Source organism: Nanorana parkeri, unplaced genomic scaffold (genome assembly GCF_000935625.1).
Source record: "Nanorana parkeri isolate BGI_ZX_2015 unplaced genomic scaffold, ASM93562v1 scaffold233, whole genome shotgun sequence".
Lineage (NCBI taxonomy): Eukaryota > Metazoa > Chordata > Amphibia > Anura > Dicroglossidae > Nanorana > Nanorana parkeri.
The window spans coordinates 353,927-373,440 of NW_017306501.1; the positions used below are offsets into that span (position 1 = coordinate 353,927).

A 19,514-nucleotide genomic window follows, 5' to 3' on the forward strand; every position below is an offset into this window, starting at 1 on the left:
AACAATGTGGAGGATAATTGAACATCTGCCATGGGGGAAATACAAGTGGAATAACAGTAACCTGTTGCAAAGGCCAAAAAGAAAAAGGAAGATTCGGCTCCCATAGACCTCAATGTGGTTCATGCCCTATGTTCAGGATTCACGCATATCCCACATCACAACTGTACACTATGCTAGGATAGCGCCACTGGCAAAGCCCAGTGCTCAAGGGTCACATTCTAGGTTATCCCCACAATCTTCAGTACACCAAGGTCTGTGTATGACTTCAAATGCAAGAGCAAAGGAAACCAGATGGCTGCTATGAAGAGCCAAGCTTAGGCAGCATAATTTAGGTCTTGACTAAAGTTAACAAAAAAACTATCACTGGAAAAACAATATGTCTTAATGGAAGAGGAAATAGTATAAAAAAAAAAAAAATTAGGGTTTTCCACAGCAGAGCTGAGGAAAAGGCATCCAACGTCCTAGGACGCTAGCAAAAAATCCGAGGCATAGCAGTTGAGGTGGGTTTATACAGGGGCTGGCTTAATGGTTTTTGTTTTGCCAGTGTTTAAAACCATCTGAAGGCTGCAGTATAACCCATAGGTCATAGACTTTCTACAATCTTCTGTCCCTCAATGGGTGATACAGAAAAGTACTTTACAAAAAACTCTGAATGACTACTGCAGTCATAGGCATATTTGAGAAACGCATCTTCAAAAGTTCACAAAAAAAATGCATTCAAATTTCAGCTCCTTTGCCCTTATATTCTATGGCAACAGAGACTTGGCAGCCCACCAACATTCTGATGTAAACAAACAGGAGGTGCTGTAAGGTATTAGAAACTGACTGAAAATGCAATTCAAAGTCTCTGTAGTGATATTTAAGGATAAACTACTTTTAGAGTACATAAAGCTAGAGAGGTCATTGAGGGCTTGTTTTAAAGCCCTTTACTTCTTGTTAAGAATAAATCAAAGATTTTTGTCTTACCTGTAAAACCCTTTTCTTGGAGCACATTACAGGACAAAGGTTCTTTTAATCCTTAGAACATTGGGCTACTGTATATGCAGCTGTCTTCAGGTGACTGGACACTGGCAAACAAACTGTAAGGACAGCCCTATGTAAACCCTCCCAACAAACCTCATTTGTTTAGGAAACAATAATAGGAGTGGATCATAGGAACAGAGGGGATAGGGGGTCTGTGTCCTATAATGTACTCCAAGAAAGAGATTTTACAGGTAAGACAAAAATCCTATTTTCTGAATTGTACATTACAGGACAAGGCTACATTAACCAGTTGACATCTGCGGTGTTAAACCCCCTTCCCATCAAGGCCATTTTTCACCTGTGGACCCCAAAAGAAGCTGATGAAGCAGAGATCTGCTTTATCAGCTTCTTCTCTCTGGCTATAGCAGCCAGATGACTGACAGGTGAATGCGGAAGTGATGTAATACACATCACTTCTGCATTCACAGCCCGGACGGAGATCAGCACGATCAGGACGAGCACATATAGGCGATCGGCGGGCTATGGACCCGCTGATCGCCTATATGTCAAACACCCGGTAACGGGTGTGTTTAAACGTCGGGTCTTTTCTGCCCGTGCGTGCCCGCTAGGGGGCGCGCGCGAGCAGAAAATAATTGCCGTCTGGAGACGGCAACCCGCAAATGCAGCAGTGCCGTCCGTCCGTTTTTTTTACTACGGGCGGACGGCAAGAGGTTAATCCTTAGACCACTGAAACATCCAAAATCAGTTCAACTGAGGGGTGGGCAATACAGTAACCAACGCCAACAGGCCCGCATCACACAAGTTTCAAGTAAGGACTCAAAAGAACTCAAGTAAGCACCTTATGACCTAAACTGGCATCAAAGGAGGCCTAAACATCTACATGGTAGAACCTAAGAAACGTGTGGACAGAAGCCCAGATGCCCACCTTGCAAATCTGGGAATCTGATGCTGAAATGCCTATGAAGTCCTTTAAACCAGTGGTTCTCAACTCGTGGGTCGCGACGAATGTTTCAGAAATGAAATCATTTTTGGGTCACGCCTTAATGACCAAGGAAACATGTGGGTCCCGAGGTTACACGGGTTGAGAACCACTGCTTTAAACCATATTTTTATATAGAATGTATATAGTCAAAACATAAAAATAAGCAGGGGTTGCCTTCTCTGGTGTAGACAGTTTTTTTATTGAGCAAACTGTAGAAGCAAGAGTTACACTATACTCACAAGAGAGCAATGCCAACAAGCCTTCAAATCAGAAGATAATCCTAAATCCAGAAGTAAACAGAACAAGGCACAGCATATAAAAGCTGCACACAGATGACAGATCCATTAGCTGCACTCTATGCCTGGGTTAGCGTGCAGCTAATGGATCTATCTAGAATTTATATAGTGCCAACAGTTTGCACAGCGCTTTACAATAGGTTTGAATAATACCACAACTAATCCTTCTGAAATGCCAGAGGGAAAATCCAACTGTCTAAGAGAAGCTGTAGCAGGGAGATAGACTTGAACAACTCATACTACGTTAAGACAGTGTTGAGACTGTATCCCTAGGACAGGGGAAGGCAACCCTGGCACTCCAGCTGTTGTGGAACTACAAGTCCCATGAGGCATTGCCAGACTGAGCCACGGGCATGGCTCCCTGAGGCAGCTGCATGATGGGATTTGTAGTTTCACTACAGCTGGAGTGCCAAGATTGCCTACCCCTTTCCTAGGATATGCAGGATATAGAGAGGAAAGCACAATGCCCTATTAAGGTGGATGGAGGCGACCATCTTGTAAAGATGGGTGGTTTCGGGGTGCAAAAGAACCTTATCCCCATGTAACACAAGGAAGTTAGGAGGGAAGACAAGGGGATATCCCTATTAGGTTGAAAGAGATTCTTGCAAAGCTCACAGAACTAGTTTGGAGTTTCATGGACCTACTGGATTGTACACTTGGGAACAATGTGAGCAATACCCTGTATGATTGCCTTCACCATGTTGTTAGAAGCCAGCAATCTTTAAAAAAGAATGGCTAAGGCTGACACTTGACCTTTGAGGATACTCAAGGCTAGCTGCTAGTCTAGGCCAGATTGAAGAGATGACAGAATTCGTCCTACAGAGAACTTTCAGGGATAGAAGCCACTGACTTCCCACCAAGAGAATAAGGCTTTCCAAGTGCAAAGGTACATTTTATGAGAAGGGTAGGGATGACCAAGTCTGAAATCTGAGCTTTAGCAACCAGGTAATTAATGCCATTGACTGAAAAACAGGATGAAAAACTGGTCCTTGGGACAGAAAAGCCTGACAATTCACAGAGGGGCCACAGAGAGCCTACCAGGAGATTAATTAGGTAGAGTGCCACAACCTCCTGGTCTAGTTCAGTGTGATAAGGATCACAGGAATACCCTCCATCTTGCAAAGCAGGCGATGAGAAGCTGCAGTGGTGGAAAGGCGAAAATAAGATTGAGATTATTGCACAGAGTCACTAGAGCATCCACTGTGAAGGCCCAACAATCCCTGGTCCTGGAAATAAATCTGTCTAGCTTGTTTTTGAATCTGGGGGCCAGGAGATCTAGCATCCCCACCTATGACCAAGGGCTTGGAAACACTTCTAGGTGAAGGGACTATTCCCTGGAATCCAGATGTTGACAAATGAAGAAGCCTCTCTGCCAGTGTTTCACATAATCCTGTTTGGATGACCTTGCAGCCGTGAGGTCCAGCAGAGAAGAAACAACTGCACTGACCCGTGCTCCAGGGAGGCCATGATCGACCAATACCAAATTTTTTAACTGGAAATAATTTTTGAGGATGTGGAGTTTCAGAATGGGAAGAATGCCTTCTTTTGCTTAGGGGACTGTAAACAGGTTTAAGTAAAAACCATGGAACCTTTCTTGTTCTGGAACAAAAATTATTTACCCCTTCTTCAAGAAGCTACTTGAGAGCACTATGAAGATGCACCTGCCTTTTCAGAGAAGCTGACTGGTTGAATGGCATGAAGCGGTGTGGAGACATAGATTGGAACTCCAGGTAGTAGCCCCTGGAGACAATCTTCTGGACCCAAGCATCCGAATCGTCCTGGACCCAGATAGCCGCAAAGTACGGAGAACATTTAGATGCATCCAAGCTGTGCTGTAGTATGTTGCTGCAGCAGGCAGGAAGCAGAAGAGGGAGAGTCAGAAAGTGTGCCATGCAGAGAAAAATGGTGCACAGCACAGCATATGTAGCGGAGGTCATGGCAGTGCTGTTCCCTTGGCTAGGGCAAAATGGCAACAATAAAAAAAACAAAAAACGGAATCTGACTGAATCTGTCATGCCCTGCTCTTACCTTTGTAAACCCCAGGGGCCTGGAGCATCAGCACTGTGGCTTCCAGTTGGGCAGAGTCCTCAACTACTTACCAACCAGCGCTTTCTTGGAGCAGGACAGGTGGGATTTCAAGGGAAGAGAAGTCCCAACCAGATCTCCACCCTCTCAGTGGCATACCCATGGAAAGGGCCTACAGGGGCAAGGTCATGCCAAACAGGTAGACCTCAGGACCTGTGGGTAACTCATAACATTGCTCTTTGTGCCAAGGTGAGCACCTATTAGCTTCTTCCAGGTGGGGTCTGGGTACGGTCCCCCAAGACAGAGCCAAGGAGTATACAAATACAGAAGCTGCAAAGTAAGCCACAGTGACTATGGAGTAGCATACAAGCTTGCCAGAAGATACATGTCGATAAAAATCCCACAAGGAAAGAAAAAAAGGGCTTTCATATCTGCTAATAATGGAAGAGTGAACCTGCTGTACAGTTATCCTAAAAACATTCTTGATGCACAGTACATGAGTGTGGTCTGTTAGCTGAATGTGTCGTTTCCATTTTATCAGGAAAAAGAAAAAAAAGTTGTGAAAAAAGTAAAGTAGACATTTATCTCTCTTTATAATAACAAAACTCTTAGCAATATGCATAAAATAGCTGCAGAACTAAAGTAAACTGAATAAAACAGTAATTATTGTATTTGTTACAGCCCAACTTCAGATAAAACCTTTTTCATTTTGGCACAGAGTAGGGAAGAGATAGATTTTCTGTCTGGTTTTTACTTGTGGTATGTGTCCCATTGGGGAGATTACCCTCATTGTTTGTCAGGACTGGAAGTGATGGGAAATCATTGCCGTGGGGACAAAGGTAGCACAAAACAGATTAATCTTTTGAAGGGACCCATTCCTTGTTTTAAAGATTTAAAAAAAGAGCTGGAGTTGGGCTCTGTGTATGACATTGTTGGAAAATAATGATATTTAGTAATATTGAAGTGCACACTTACCTAAGGTGATCAGAGTGCATGTGGCTTATATAAATGAGGTCAGCACGACACAACCTCTCCAGCCAGTCAGATGGGGGCTCATGAAGTAGCCACCATCCTCGAGCAAAGGCAGGACCAATCACCCAAGGATCAAATACCATATATTTCTGCCCCAGCTTCAGTTCCATGCAGGCATGAGTTAAATAGGTAATCTGCAAACCATTATTAAAGTTGGATTATTCAATAGACATGGCTAGATATGAAGAGATATTTAACAGAACCTGTCAACAAAATGAAACATTGATTACCAATTTATTTTGCGGACAAAAATGTATACTTTAAAGCAGGAAAAGCTATTATTAGTGCGGGTTTAGCCCCACTACAAGGGTTAACTGCTTGTTTTGGTGTAGACAGGGTTGTCTTGAACGCAGGGCAAAAGGGGCAGTTGCACCGGGCCCAGTCATTGTTGTGGGGCCCAAAGCAGCGTCCCCTTTACCCTGCAAAAGATACACACGTTGCACTGTTCTGTTTACTGTGCGATCAGCATCACATACTGTAAGTGTTGTTCCGCCCTTGACGTACACCGCGTAGCGTTACCGCGTGATGTCTCACACGGGGTCATGTCTCCCTCTGTTGTCTCCTCCTATCTGCTCTGCATTGTATGGTGGATGTGGGTCGGGGCGTGGCGGGTAGGGGCTGCCCAAGAACATTTTTGCCCAGGGTCCAATCAATATCAAAGATGGCCCTTTAGCAAGGAACATAACAAAGTTATACTCACCCAGTCCTCGGAGCCAGGCTGTGACAGCACTCCCTTGAGCCTATCTACTCTTACGCTGCAGCAATGGAATCTCCCTCAGTGTCCTTATGTCCTATAGACTGTGTATAGAATGTGATGATTTATGGGACCTTAGCCCACTGCAGTGGAGGGGGAGAGAAGCTCCAGGGACCGATCAAAGAGCAAGCCAGCTCGGAGGATCAGGTGAGTATAACTTCTTTTATTTTCCTCGCTAGACACAAATGAGTAGTTAACCCTTAGGTTTAGGTTTGCAGGAGTTCGGACCATGCTGCCTAAAATCCATGAAACCCAAACTTAGCATTAAACACTGCTGAAGTCGATGGGAGGCAAATCTTGTTAGTAAGTTCTGACAATTTTTAGGGTTATAAGGAAACTACGTTAAAAATAGGTATGGGAAGCTTGGCACTGCCATGGTGGATATGTACCAATGCAAATATAAAAAAAAAAGCCCTTCTCTTCTCTTGAGGATCTTTTCATGTGGCTTTGAGGGGAACATTGAAAATACACAAATTCTTTAACCACTTGCTGTCCGGAGCAATTTCTTACTATATGCACACACATTATATAATCTGAATTTTTAGCTAGAAAACTGCCTAAAACCCCCAATAATTATATATTTGCTGAAAGCAGAGGCCCCGTAGAATAAGAAAATGCTAGTTGCAATTTTTTATGTTGCATGGTATTTGTGCAAATGTTTATCAAACTAGTATTTTTAGGATAACATGCACTAAAATGAAATTTAGTGCACAGAAACTGTAATAAAAATATAATAACCTTTTTATGGTAAAATATAAAAGACAGGGTCACGCCAGGTAAATAGACACAAACATGTTAAGTCTTAAAATTGCGTGCATCTGTGCAAAGAACTACAATATCCAACATTTTGCATAGGCGACACTTTAAAAGCTTTAACTGCTCATCAGTCTAGTGTTAACAGTGATTTATGGCCTTAGAATTATTGCTCTCTATCCGGCGTTCGCGGCAATATGTAACATGTGTGGTGCAATTTTCGTTTTTGCACGTAGACGCACCCAATGCGGGTTGGGTGCATCTACGTGCAAAACTAATTTTTTGCAAACCTCTGCAAATGCACCCACCTGAAAGAGTTGGGGCATCCCTTAATAGCAAAGGCTTAGGTTATGGTATAGTATATTAGTGGACCAAGTCCTGCGTTTTTCCTGGAAATCTTGCTTACCATTAGAAGGTGTGAAGCCTGAGGGCCGAAAGGAGGGCCAATTAACTATATCCGAAGACTGATTACTCAGTGGTACCCTAGCCCTTTCCACGCTAGGCCTTCCTAATAAATCCAGGCCTCTCACAAAGAGATGATTTCCAGTGAAGGAAATTATCTCTAACCATTTCTTGCATACAGGTTTTGCCAACCAATATTTGAGCCATAGGAAACAACACATCTGAATCGGAAAAAAAAAAAGACCTAGCTTAGCTGGCACACTGTGTCAATCAAGGCATCCACACAAAGACATAAAGCCCTAGTTTTCCCAACACCTCCTGATAAGAAGGCACTAAACCTAGGTCTCTGGACTTACAGTACCCTTTGTCCAAACCACCAAAGGACTGATAAACCTCTAGGCTATCACAGAAGTCTGGAGAGTAAACCCTATAAAAATATGAGTCTTCCAGGGCAGGAACACCCTCTACCAGAACCGTTAGAGATTTGTTCAGTTGAAAAAATAGTTGCATCCACCTCTGGTACCAACCATTTCCTGAGGAATAAATCCTCAAAAGAGCACTGCCAAACAACATTTTTGGAGGAGAAAACAGTTTATCTGAGTGTTGCCAGGCAGCATAAAGAACTTCCTTTACTAGAGAAAGCACCAGAAAAGTTTTTGGGGACCTCCCTCATTTTCAGGAACCCAAACTTGTAACCCTGACCTCACCAGTTAACAGTGCTATATAATTTTGGTGACAACCCCACGAAGGAGAATTTTTTCTGAAGAGGAATCCTCCAAATCAGAAGGAGTCTCTACAACATTCTGGACAGAAAACAGAGAGCATCAAAATCTTCATCTGACTGGGAACCAGATATACTCCAGTGATAGCTTATAACTTCAATACAAATTATCTAACTAAATATGAGATTGTAGTTCATAATGGGAGTGAGCTTGGAGCGGTGGCTACTTTACAACACACACAGGGAACATAGGGAACGAAAGTAGCCACCCTCCAGAAGGAAGGACAGTGTCAGTACCAATTCAGAGATGATTTGAGGATCTACAGCTGAGTGATACACAAATAAGATACATTTCTGTTAATAGTTAAGGTACATGGCCCTGTGTGTAGCTGAAAACCTATTCATTATTTGTGTGTAACAGAAAATGTTAATCTGTAATCAAAGTGATTGTTATTAAACATTTATTGTTTTATCTGCAAAATACATTTTCCTTCTGCTTGGCATGTTCATTACCGACCTGGTTTTGAACAATTAGTTTCCATATCCAAGCAACAAAATTTCACATAACTGCTTGACTACCTTACAACAATAACCAACTCGCTTTCGTGGCACTGTCAGGCGCAGTGTGTAAATACTGTACATTCTTCAGACAGAAAGCAAAACTCTCTGAGATAAGCACTGGCGTAACAACCGGGGGGGCTGGCGCTGTGGCTGCCCCGGGTGCAGCGACAGGGGGAGGGGGGCGCCGCACCGCCGACGTCCTCGGTTGTTATGCCAGATGGGGCCCGGAACGGGGCGGAGACAGGAGATTGGGCGGACGCACTAGCTGAATGCCCTTCGCAGTAGAGCAGGAGGAGACGGGGACGGAGCGGCAGGAGGCGGAGACAGGAGATGGGGCGGACACCCGGTGGAGATCGAAGAGGCAGGGTGAAGATGGAGGAGACTGGAGGGCCGAAGACTGTAGCAGAGGAGGCGGGGCAAAGGCGGTAGATGGAAGAGACTCCAGTCACCACCCTTGATTGGTGCTTGCTTAATGGGCTGGGCAATATGTTGCTCATTGTTTCAGCAACATGTTGCTATGCCTAAGCCTAGCCCCCTGCTCTAGTTCTTTGTACCTGTATCCAGTTACCCTAGTAACTCCTCTGTACGTGTCAGGGTACTAGGGGGCTTACCTCTCCTCGGGGTGGCCATGTGCGGCGGGGGGCATGGGTTCCCCTTCCTGGCAGGACCCCTGGTACCAGGATTGTGGGTACGCATTCGCGACAAGTGCGCGGTGGACAGGCTGCGCGCGCAGGCACGGGGACATGCACTTAGTGCACCTGTTACTGGTATCAGGTGTGATCCTTGCTGGGGGAGGTTCCCAGCACACACCCTCTGCCCCTCTCTCGCCATTGGCTCCTGATGAAGAGGCTACCTGGTTGCCTCGGTAGCCGGGGAGTGGTCTCAATCCTTCACTGAGTATAAAAGCCCAGTCAGAGCCCTGGCTCATTGCTGAGTTATTCTATCCCTATGGTGTGATCTCCCAGCTCCCTGTGCCTTGAACCTGTCTTTATTCCTGAACCTCTGCTTGGACTCTTGATTACCGACCCTTTGGCTTACCCTTCCGTTACTGAAACTAGCTGCCTGCCTCGGCCCGGATTGGACCTGACTATTCTTCTTGGATTTTCCCTGTATACCACGACCTCGGACTTTGGCTTGCCGCCCCTGCCAAGGGGTTCCACTCACGGCCCACTCGTACCCCCCTGACAGTACGCCTCTGTCTCCAGTGATTCCTATGTCGTCAGTAACCCCTGTGTGCTTCTGTGTCTCCAGTGACTCTTATGCACTCCTGCATCTCCAATGACTCCTATTATTGCCCATGTCTCATCACACTCCAGACTGGTAGGTCCCAACGTTTCTGGTGGGTGCTGCAATGATAAGCGGATGGTGCCCCAATTACAAGAAATATAGAGAAGAGTCATATGTGCTTTGTGATATGTTGTTGCATCAATAAAGGACCAAGTTTTATCACACTCTTCTCTATATTCCAATGTCCCCTGTAACCCCGTGTGCTCCTGTGTCTCCAGTGACCCCTGTAACTTCTGGGCACTCCTGTGTCTCTAGTTAGCCCTTGTGCTAACCCATGATTCCAAGGGTGCACCTGAGCTTTCCTATGTCCCTAAATCCATCCCTGTGCATTCACATGACTCCCATGTGCCCCTGTTACACCATGCAGCATCTGGTATACTCCACAGTTATCTGGCCTGCAACGCTCCACCATCATACAATACAACAGCATATTACTGAAATTCTACTGTTATGTCTTTTGAGCTCTAGATGGTGCTGTAGAGCAATGTTAGTCTTTCTATGCTTGCTTATCTATAATACACTGGTAGTTTTCCTTTTATGTTTCCTGCACAATGCTGTATTCTGATGTTATATTCTCCTATGCAAGTAAAACTTATTTTAGCATTCCTCAAGATCTCAGTGCTTCATCTAAACACATAACCTACAGGTTATGGACCCAGACACTAAACATAACACTGCAAGTCAACAAGAGCCGCATCCAAGCTACTGGAAGATGGCAAGCAATTCAGATTTTGTTTGCAATTGGAAAGCTCAACAATACCATGTACCAGCTATGGAAATTAATTTAGGATTAGTTCAGGTACACAACAACTTATCTGATGAAGCACAAGAATGAAACATAATAAAAAATTAAAATTGTAGCCATGTCCAGCAACAAATTCCAACGGAAACCAGGAATTATATGCACCGACAATGGAGGGGAAAACATCAGTAAGGAAGTGGAAACATATCTGAAGAAACAAGGTATAGTACACCAGACAACCACATCCTACACTCCTGAACAAAATGGGGTAGCAGAATGAAAAAAATCACATTCTTATAGAAATGGTCAGATGCAAGCTGTCAGATGCACAGCAGTCAAAACAAGAGGTGGAACTCACAATAGATAAGCCAAATTCCATGGTAAAATCTGCTGAACAACCTGAAATTAGAAGATCAACTCGGGCAACAAAGGGAATACCACCCTGCAAGCTGTCATATACTGATAAGACACATTGCATACTCAAACCAACATCATGGGAAGACATAGAAAAACTACCAAAACGCTAAGGCAATCAATGTAGAAAGGCAGCAAAAGAAGAAATACAATAATCACTCCAAGAAAAAAAAAAAACTGGACACCCAAGAGTAAGCAATTATCGACATGCAATGTTGCTAGTCTGTTACTGTGACGTACGCCCGGCCCAAACCTGCTGTAGGTCAATCACACGTGACTATACACAGTTCTGAACCGAGCATGGCATCACAGGGACGTGGTGATATCACTCTCAGCCTCACCCTGCACAGAGATTTCCCAGCTCGTGGGACACAATCTCAGGCCAGCAGACAGAGCGATCGTCACCAGGGTTGGTTAACTCCTCAGTTAACCCTTTACCCACAAACGTTTGCTGCCACCATGTGTTTTTTAACGGAAACCGTGACCAGCAAGTGCTGTGACAATATACCTGGGTAAGATTACCCCAGGGATATGCTGACTCACCTGCAGTGTACTCATTGGCACTCTTTGAAACCCTTAAAGATTGGATGCCACCCAACGGTTATGTCCTCCTGCAGTATGTGGACCACTTGCTTGTCTGCACCTAATCGCTGGAGGCTTGTCAAGAGGACACAGTCTCATTATTATGTCACTTGGCACAAGGTCACAAGGTCTCCTCTACCAAGCATTAATACTGCAAAGAGACTGTTCAATATTTGGGCTTCACATTGTCTCCAGGGAAACGCCACCTTTCCCCATACAGAATACAGGCGCTGCTATCTTTAAAGGAACCACACACAAAGAAGGACATGCTGAGTTTCTTGAAGATGATACATTTTTGTCGTCAATTGATTCCAGATTGCTCCTACCATGATAGCAGCTTGAGAGAGGCCACTAAACGAGACAAGGAAGACCCTATACACTGGACTGATGAAATGATAAAGTCTTTTAAAACTCTGAAACAACTGCTAGCTTCAGCGCCTGTGCTTGGGTCGCCAGACCATGGAGCGTACCATATTTATTGTATGGAGAAGTTTAAAACTATGGTGGCAATCGTGGCCCAGGAACATGAAGACGCCATGAGACCTACTGCATTCTTTTCCAAGATTCTGCCTCTCCCAGTCCAAGGGATGCCAGTCTGTCTGCTTACACTGGCAGCATGTGCCATGGCCGTGGAGATGGCTCTTCCCCTGACTTTGGCTCTTAAGACTATCTTACACAACCCCCCATCATGTATTTCATATCCTTAACCACTTGCCGTCTGCACGTTGTAAAAAAACGGACGGACGGCAAACTCCCAGTGGTGGGTCGCCGTAAATAAACAGCTTTTCTTTCCTCCTAGCGTGCGCACGGGCAGAAAAAAACTGTTAAAAGTCACATATAAAGAAATGTAAAAAAAAATCCAAAACTTTTTTAAGTCCCCCACTCCCACATATACAAACGTAAATACGCGTCAGGTGCGCCAATGCACGAATACGACAATTGCAATACACGTTACAAATCGCCGCGAACATCGGAGTGTGAGCAATAATTCTAGGGCCGATGAGTGGTAAAAGCTTTAAAGCGTTGCCTATGGCCAATTTTGGGTATTGTAGTTGAGGTTTTGCGGGCGCGCGCAATATTAAGGCTTGACATGTTTGTTGTCTATTTACCCGACATGACCCCGTCTTTTATATTTTACCAAAAAATTTGGTAATCATAAATGTTTCATAATTTAATATAGGGGAAACAGATATTTTTCAAAATTCACTGTAATTTTTCCTTAATATAGTAAAAAATTAAAAGAGCAGTGGTGATTAAATACCACTAAAAGAAAGCTCTATCTGTCCCCAAAGAATGGTATAAAATGAATGTCAGTACAGCGTTACATGACGGAATAAATGTAATTCAATTTACCACAGCGCTGAGTACTGAAAAATGGCCTGGACAGGAAATGGGGTCTAACACCTCGGTCAGCAAGTGGTTAAGAATCTGACTACACAACATATGACTGCTCAAAGACTATCCAATTATGAAGTAATTTTTACTTCAACCTCTAATCTAACTGTCAAATACCCCTCCCCCACTTCAGGTCCCATCTAGACTTTGAATGCTTTGTTGAAACTTAAAGGAGAACTATGGGGTCAGTGTTTTTCCCCATGGTACTCATCAGGGTCACGGGAGGACATAAACTAGCGTCCTCCCATGACCCAAAGCTCAGTATACCGCGAACTACTGAGACCGCCGCAGCCGGGACGGATCCCGACATTACTGTCGAGATCCACCCAGCTGTGTGGTTGACAGCTGGCTCTGCCTATCTAGAGGCAGAGCCAGCTGTACCCGCCCCCTCCCCCGTTCGTTTGTCCAGTCAGCGCTGGAGGATCGGACAGGGGAGGTGGGGAAATCCCTGCAGGGAGCCTTGAGTGACAGGATCAAGAAGTGAGCGAGCAACGGTATGTGTTCGCTCATTTCCCAATCTATTGAGCCGACGTGTGACAATTGTCATACGACGGCTCGAACTATGAGGTTGAGTGAAAATAACTCACCTCATAGTTCTCCTTTAAAGGAGACGAAGATATTCCCCTTGAGGAACATGACTGTCTAGAGCAGGGGTGGCAAACACAAGGCCCGCGGGCCGAATCCGGCCCGCTGGACCTTGTAATGTGGCCCGCACAGCACAGGGCTGGTCCGCTATGCCGACTCTGTGCAGAGCAGTGTCTACTGTGCGGTAGCGAGCAGAGCCGGCACTACCACACAGTAGACACTAGAGGGCGCTGGTGGGGGAGGCCAGAGAAACACCTCCTCCCCCAGCCCTCTCTACTCTGTGCTCTTTCCGGAGCTTGCTGGTGCTGTTCCTGCAGCCTGCACTGTCCCGGTACCGGCCGAGATATTAACATATGAATGGGCCGCGGTAATTTGCATATCAATAAGCCGCGGCCCATTCATATGTAAATATCGCGGCTCATTCATATGCAAATCGCCGCCCCTCCCCCGCTGCTAAGGAAGAGAAGGGAAGAGAAGACTGCAAGAGCAAGGTATGTGTATGGTCAGGGATTTACTCTCCAGGGTTAGTTTCAATTTTTTTATTGTTTGTTTCCCCTTTTATTAGCACTTTTTAAATTTTTTTACTTTTTTTTATTTATCTTGTCGTTTACTTTTTTATTTTTTTTTATAATTTTTTATCTTATTATTGTTTATTTTTTATAATTCTTTTCTCATTTATTTCTTAGTATTTTTTCTTTTTTCATCACCTTTTAATTTTTTTATTTAATTATTATTTCTTATTATTTTGTACTAATTTGTTTATTTATATTTATTTAATTCTTTTTTTAATTTAATTTTTTTCACTTAACTTTATTGCTATCACACAGGAGCTAACAACCCTTGTGTGATAGCATTTGGAGGTGACAGGTTCTCTTTATTGACCCTGTCACCTCCAGGACAGGAGTTCTAGCGCAGCACTTTCGCTACATTGGCGGTCAGTGCGAATAGTTTCATTACATTGGCAGCCGGCAGGGCCGGACTGGCCATCGGGCATACCAGGCACTTTCCCTGCATTTTCCCCTCCCCCGCACCCATCGGCGGCCAGCAGCTTTGGCATAGGGGCCAGGACGGGCCGAAAATTAGGCTGATTGTGTTTGGCCCGTCCCGGGCCCTATGCCCGCAGCTGCTGGCCGCCGAAGGGTGCGGGGGCAGGGAGATGGTGCCGTCAGATGAGCTGCGGAAGGGATTGTGGCAGGCAGTGCTGAGGTCACCACCGCTGCGACCCGTCCTGTCAGCTCTCTAGCTCCTCCCGGCCGCTGCAGCTACAGAACGAGAGAGCTGACAGGAGGGATCGCAGCTCTGGACATGGTCTACATCTCTGTTGGAAGCAGTCCGTGTAGCTGAATCTGCGCCTACGCTCGCATCCTTTCAGCCAGCGCTTTTTGAGTGAACGCTGGCCGAAAGGATTGTGAAGAAATTAGGGGGGGGGGCACGAACTGGGGTTGTGTGTGTATTATATATATATATGTACAGGGGTTGTATTTTTTTTACGTGTGTGTGTGTGTGTGTGTGGGGGGCGGGGGGAGTTTGGGGAGTAGAAGTGTATTAGGCTGCATTCACACCTTTATTTTAGGTGCAATTAGGGATTTCTGCGTCAGGAACTTGCGTTTTCTTGCAACAGAAATCCCTAAATTGGCGTTTTACAAATGGCAGCTGTCACCTAAGTTAATGATCAGGTGACAGAAGGTGCATGTAAACGCCTGCACACCGCATGTAAAGATACGTGATATGTTTACATTCCGCTAGGAATCAATCACTCTCCCTGGACGCATGTAGTCATATCACGTATCATTACATGCGGTGTGCATGCGTTTACATGGAGCTGCTGTCACCTGATCATTAACTTGACTAGGTGACAGCTGTCACTTGAAAACGCCAGATTAGGGATTTCTGCTGCAGTCTGAGCAGTCTCCAATAAAGTTTCTTGTGGATGTTTTCAAGGCTAGTTATTACTTAAATTATTATTAAAACCAGTAGCAACTGAATGCAGAGGCAACTATTTATGATAATAAAGAGTAGATGCATAGTCCTATACAACCGGCCCTTTGAGGGTAACCATACTGCTGATGCGGCCCCCGATGAATTTGAGTTTGCCACCACTGGTCTAGAGGTTATACATACAGACAGCTCTGCTACACATAACTTGTATAATAACATATAATGAAATATGCTTTTGGGGTTGTACATGACTGACTTACAGTATATGGCAATGCAGGGGTTATGTGACCGTAGATGGGAAGTCTATTTCACATTCTACCCTTATTACTGATTTGTCAAATGCTGTTCAAAAGCCTTCCTGCATAGCTGCTATAAAATGTGAGGGACAAATGGTATCTGATGATCCTGTGACAAAGGGCAATCAGGTATCTAAGCAAGCCATAGTTACCACATTACAGAATAATGATTATCGGGGGTGGAGACAAGGATTCAAGGATCCCGGGGGTATTTGGATGGATAATAAACCGGATATGACAAATTGATATAAATCAATTGATATGGTTACTGGACAGACTAATTTTTGGTGTTCAGGAACATTTGTGTTATACAATGTCACTAAGCACTAACAATGTGTAAAATAATGACTATCCCTATCCCCTTTTATGAATATTCTAACAAAGTACAATGGTGGGATCCACATATTAAAGGAGAATATATGAGTCAGGACAATAAGACACATTCCCTGCAGGGATGTGTGGAGGTACATGAAGGGGTCATATGTAACCACAGTTCTTTTTGAGCCTTGCTTGTTACAGAATATTAATGTATGTGATTGGAAGACATACCCTACACAATTTAATATGTTTTTGGAAGTTGCACCACAGTATGTTTGCTTAGCTACTAGTACTCCTGCAAACATTCCCCAGGTAGATAGATAAGCAATTACCCTTCAGTGGATGTGTTAGGAATGTTACCTCTCTGATATGGCATAACACTACCTATTTATTGGATACTCCACAAAAACTGAGGTTATCTCTTATGTACAAGGTACAGATGTTAAATATACCACAAACATATTTGCCATTAACATCTTTGATGAACCTTTTGAATAACACTCAGCAGTTAAAGAAGCAACTGAGAGAAAATATGACCCTATTGCATCACGAGATACAGGCAGTAATGACTAAGGACAGATTGTTGCAGATGTCAGCCAAGATCTTACAGATACACATCATAGTTTTTGGGATTCTTTGACAGGCTGGTCCGACTCAGGTACTCAGGTTATGCAAGGTATTCTATACCCTTGTCTTTGTCTTGAAACTAGTCATGAGACCATCATGAGTTCTGTGTATGATCTATATATATGTCTGTATTGTTGTCTTATGACTGATTGGTTGGAACTTTGCCTCTTTGTTTGTAGATATATAGATCTATATATAGATCTATATATAGATCTATAGATCTATAAATAGATCTATAGATCTATATATTGACTGGAATAAACCTTTGAATATTGATCCACAGCACTTGTTGTCACGGCTCTTTATTCCCGAGTACTTGAAGGACAGACCCTGACACACAGTAGAGATTGCGGGACAGGTTATTCTGCATACTCCAGGGGGGTATCAATATTGGTGTGTAAAGGTATGCCCTACTCTTGTATTCAGACTCTCTGTGATAGGGAGGGTCGCTAAGTCTTCTTACACTGTAGAATTGATGAACTAGAGTGTGTTTTGGTTAATGTGTATATACCTCCACCTTACTCGAATGATGTCTTTAGGAGAATGTTGGCTTTTGTTAAGGATAAATTAACTATTGGCGGGCTATTTTAATAATTATATAAAATTGTCACTTGATACATTCTTTGTTCCTAGGTATCAAACTTTTACTGAAGTTACTTCTTTTTATAATTTTTGTAAGGAACTAGGGTTGCACGATGTGTGGAGATTACTCCACCCAGAGGAATGCCAATTTACATGTTTCTCTATGACACATAACACGCTATCTAGGATAGATTTAGTTTTATGTTCAGTAGATGTGTTGCAAATGGTTAAATCGGTAGAAATACAGCCTAGATCACTTTCAGACCATTCACCGATAGTTGTAGTTATTGAGAGGGAGGCACTATTGTAGATCACCTTGGAAATTAAATCCTTGTTGGTTTGTCATATATATCGGAACTAGAGGAGTTAGTTAGGGAGGTTTTTTGAACACAAATGCACTTTCTGCATCACAAGGGATTATATGGGATGCTTTAAAAGCATATATAAGGGGATTTTTCTTTCAATGGATTAGTAGGGTAAGAAAGCAATGGAGAAAGGAAGAAGAGGAGACCTGTAAAGTAGTGGCCACTTTAGAATTTCAGTTTGTGGTAAATCCGACCAAAAGCAACTGTAGAGTATGTTGTGAGACCCAGGAACATCTTAAGGGAATTGAAAATAAAAAAGCTAAGAATAAGTAATTTTTTAGCAACCAAAAATATTGGGAAGCGGAAAATACTGGCAGAATGTTGGCACAATTGGCGCGTTCTCAGGACCCAGTGTCATATGTAAGTGCATTGAAGGATACTAATGGTCATATCCATACCCATTCAGATGAAATTCTTTTAGTTTTTAAACAGTTTTTTGAGACCGTGTATATCCCTAAGGCATCACATTCACAGGAGGACCTTATGCATTTTGTAAGTAGTGCAGCATGTTTGAAATGATCAATTATCAAATTATGATAGAGATATACTGGAATACATTCACCTTGAAAAAAGTGGAACTCTCGGTTGTTGGGTTTCCAAATCATAAAGCTCCTGGTTTGAATGGTCTCCCCATAGAAGTCTATAAAAGTTAGCTCTGCTTTGTTACTTGCTCTGTTGCATACATTGGAAGAGGCGTTAAAAATAGGAAGATTACCTAACTCTATGTATATAATTGTAGTTTTATATAAAAAAGGAAAGGATTCATTCTTGCCAGAGTCTTACAGATGTTAAGATTCTAGCAAAGGTTTTTGCCAATAGGCCATCAAAGGTTAATACAGTGATTAATCCAGATCAAAGTGGATTTATGGCTTATAAATCAACGACAGATAATGTGCGCAGAGCTTATATGAATATACAAGTACCCTCAGATCAGATAGGGAATAGAGCGCTATTATCTTTAGATATAGCTAAAGCCTTTGATAATGTAGAGTGGAACTATCTATGGGCAATTCGTATGGCTTTTGGAGTTGGTCCTTGGTTTATTTCATATGTTCAATTACTATATGTATTTCTTTATTTAGAGGGACTAGACGGGGGTGTCCGCTATCTCCTCTTTTATTTTCTTTGGTGATAGAGCCATTGGCAAATTTAATAGGGGGATCCTCTAAGATTATGGGATTTAAGAGGGCCAAGCAGGAAGAAAAGATAATATTATATGCAGATGACACATTGATTTTTCTAGCGGATACCCATCAATCCTTATTGGAAGTTATGTCAATAGTGACAGTATTTGGAAGATATTCTGGGTTATGTGTAAATTGGAATAAGTTTATACTTCTGCCGGTAGATCCCCTGGTGAATCCATTGCCTATACAGGTGCAATATGTGCAGGTTGTGGATCCCCTTATGTATCTAGGAATTAAGATCAAGGTAAATGTTGTAGACTATTTGGAAGATAATATAAATCTACTTCTTCCGAAATTTAGAAAACAATCTAGTGCATGGTGCAAATTTCCTATATCCCTGGCAGGAAGAATGAATCTTATTTAAATGATATGGATGCCACAACTTTCTTATGTATTGTATAATGCTCTTTGTTGGGTGTCCCAATGTATAGTTAGGAGGATTAATACAATTTTTTATAGAGTTGATTTGGATAAAGAAGCAGGCATGTATAAAATTGCAAATTTTACAGTCCCCTTAAGGGAAAATGGGACTGGCATTACTCATGGATATTCTTTCTAGCGTTACAGTTGAGACATCTGGTGGGATGGAGGCAGTCCGAATATTGTTCAGGGATATATAATATGGTGCAATATCTGTTTAAAGATAGTGAACCTCTCTTGGCTTGAGAAACAACTTTATATTTAAA

The 19,514-nt window shown here is 43.2% G+C and overlaps 1 protein-coding gene across 1 annotated transcript in view; it reads right to left on the reverse strand.

Moving 5' to 3' along the window:
- Positions 1-19,514, reverse strand: part of LOC108786896 (cytidine monophosphate-N-acetylneuraminic acid hydroxylase-like) — a 104,183-nt gene that overhangs the window by 25,672 nt on the left and 58,997 nt on the right. The window contains exon 6 of the mRNA XM_018556294.1: positions 5,263-5,453. Coding sequence (XP_018411796.1) covers positions 5,263-5,453 — 191 coding nt within the window. The remainder of the gene's footprint in view (positions 1-5,262; positions 5,454-19,514) is intronic.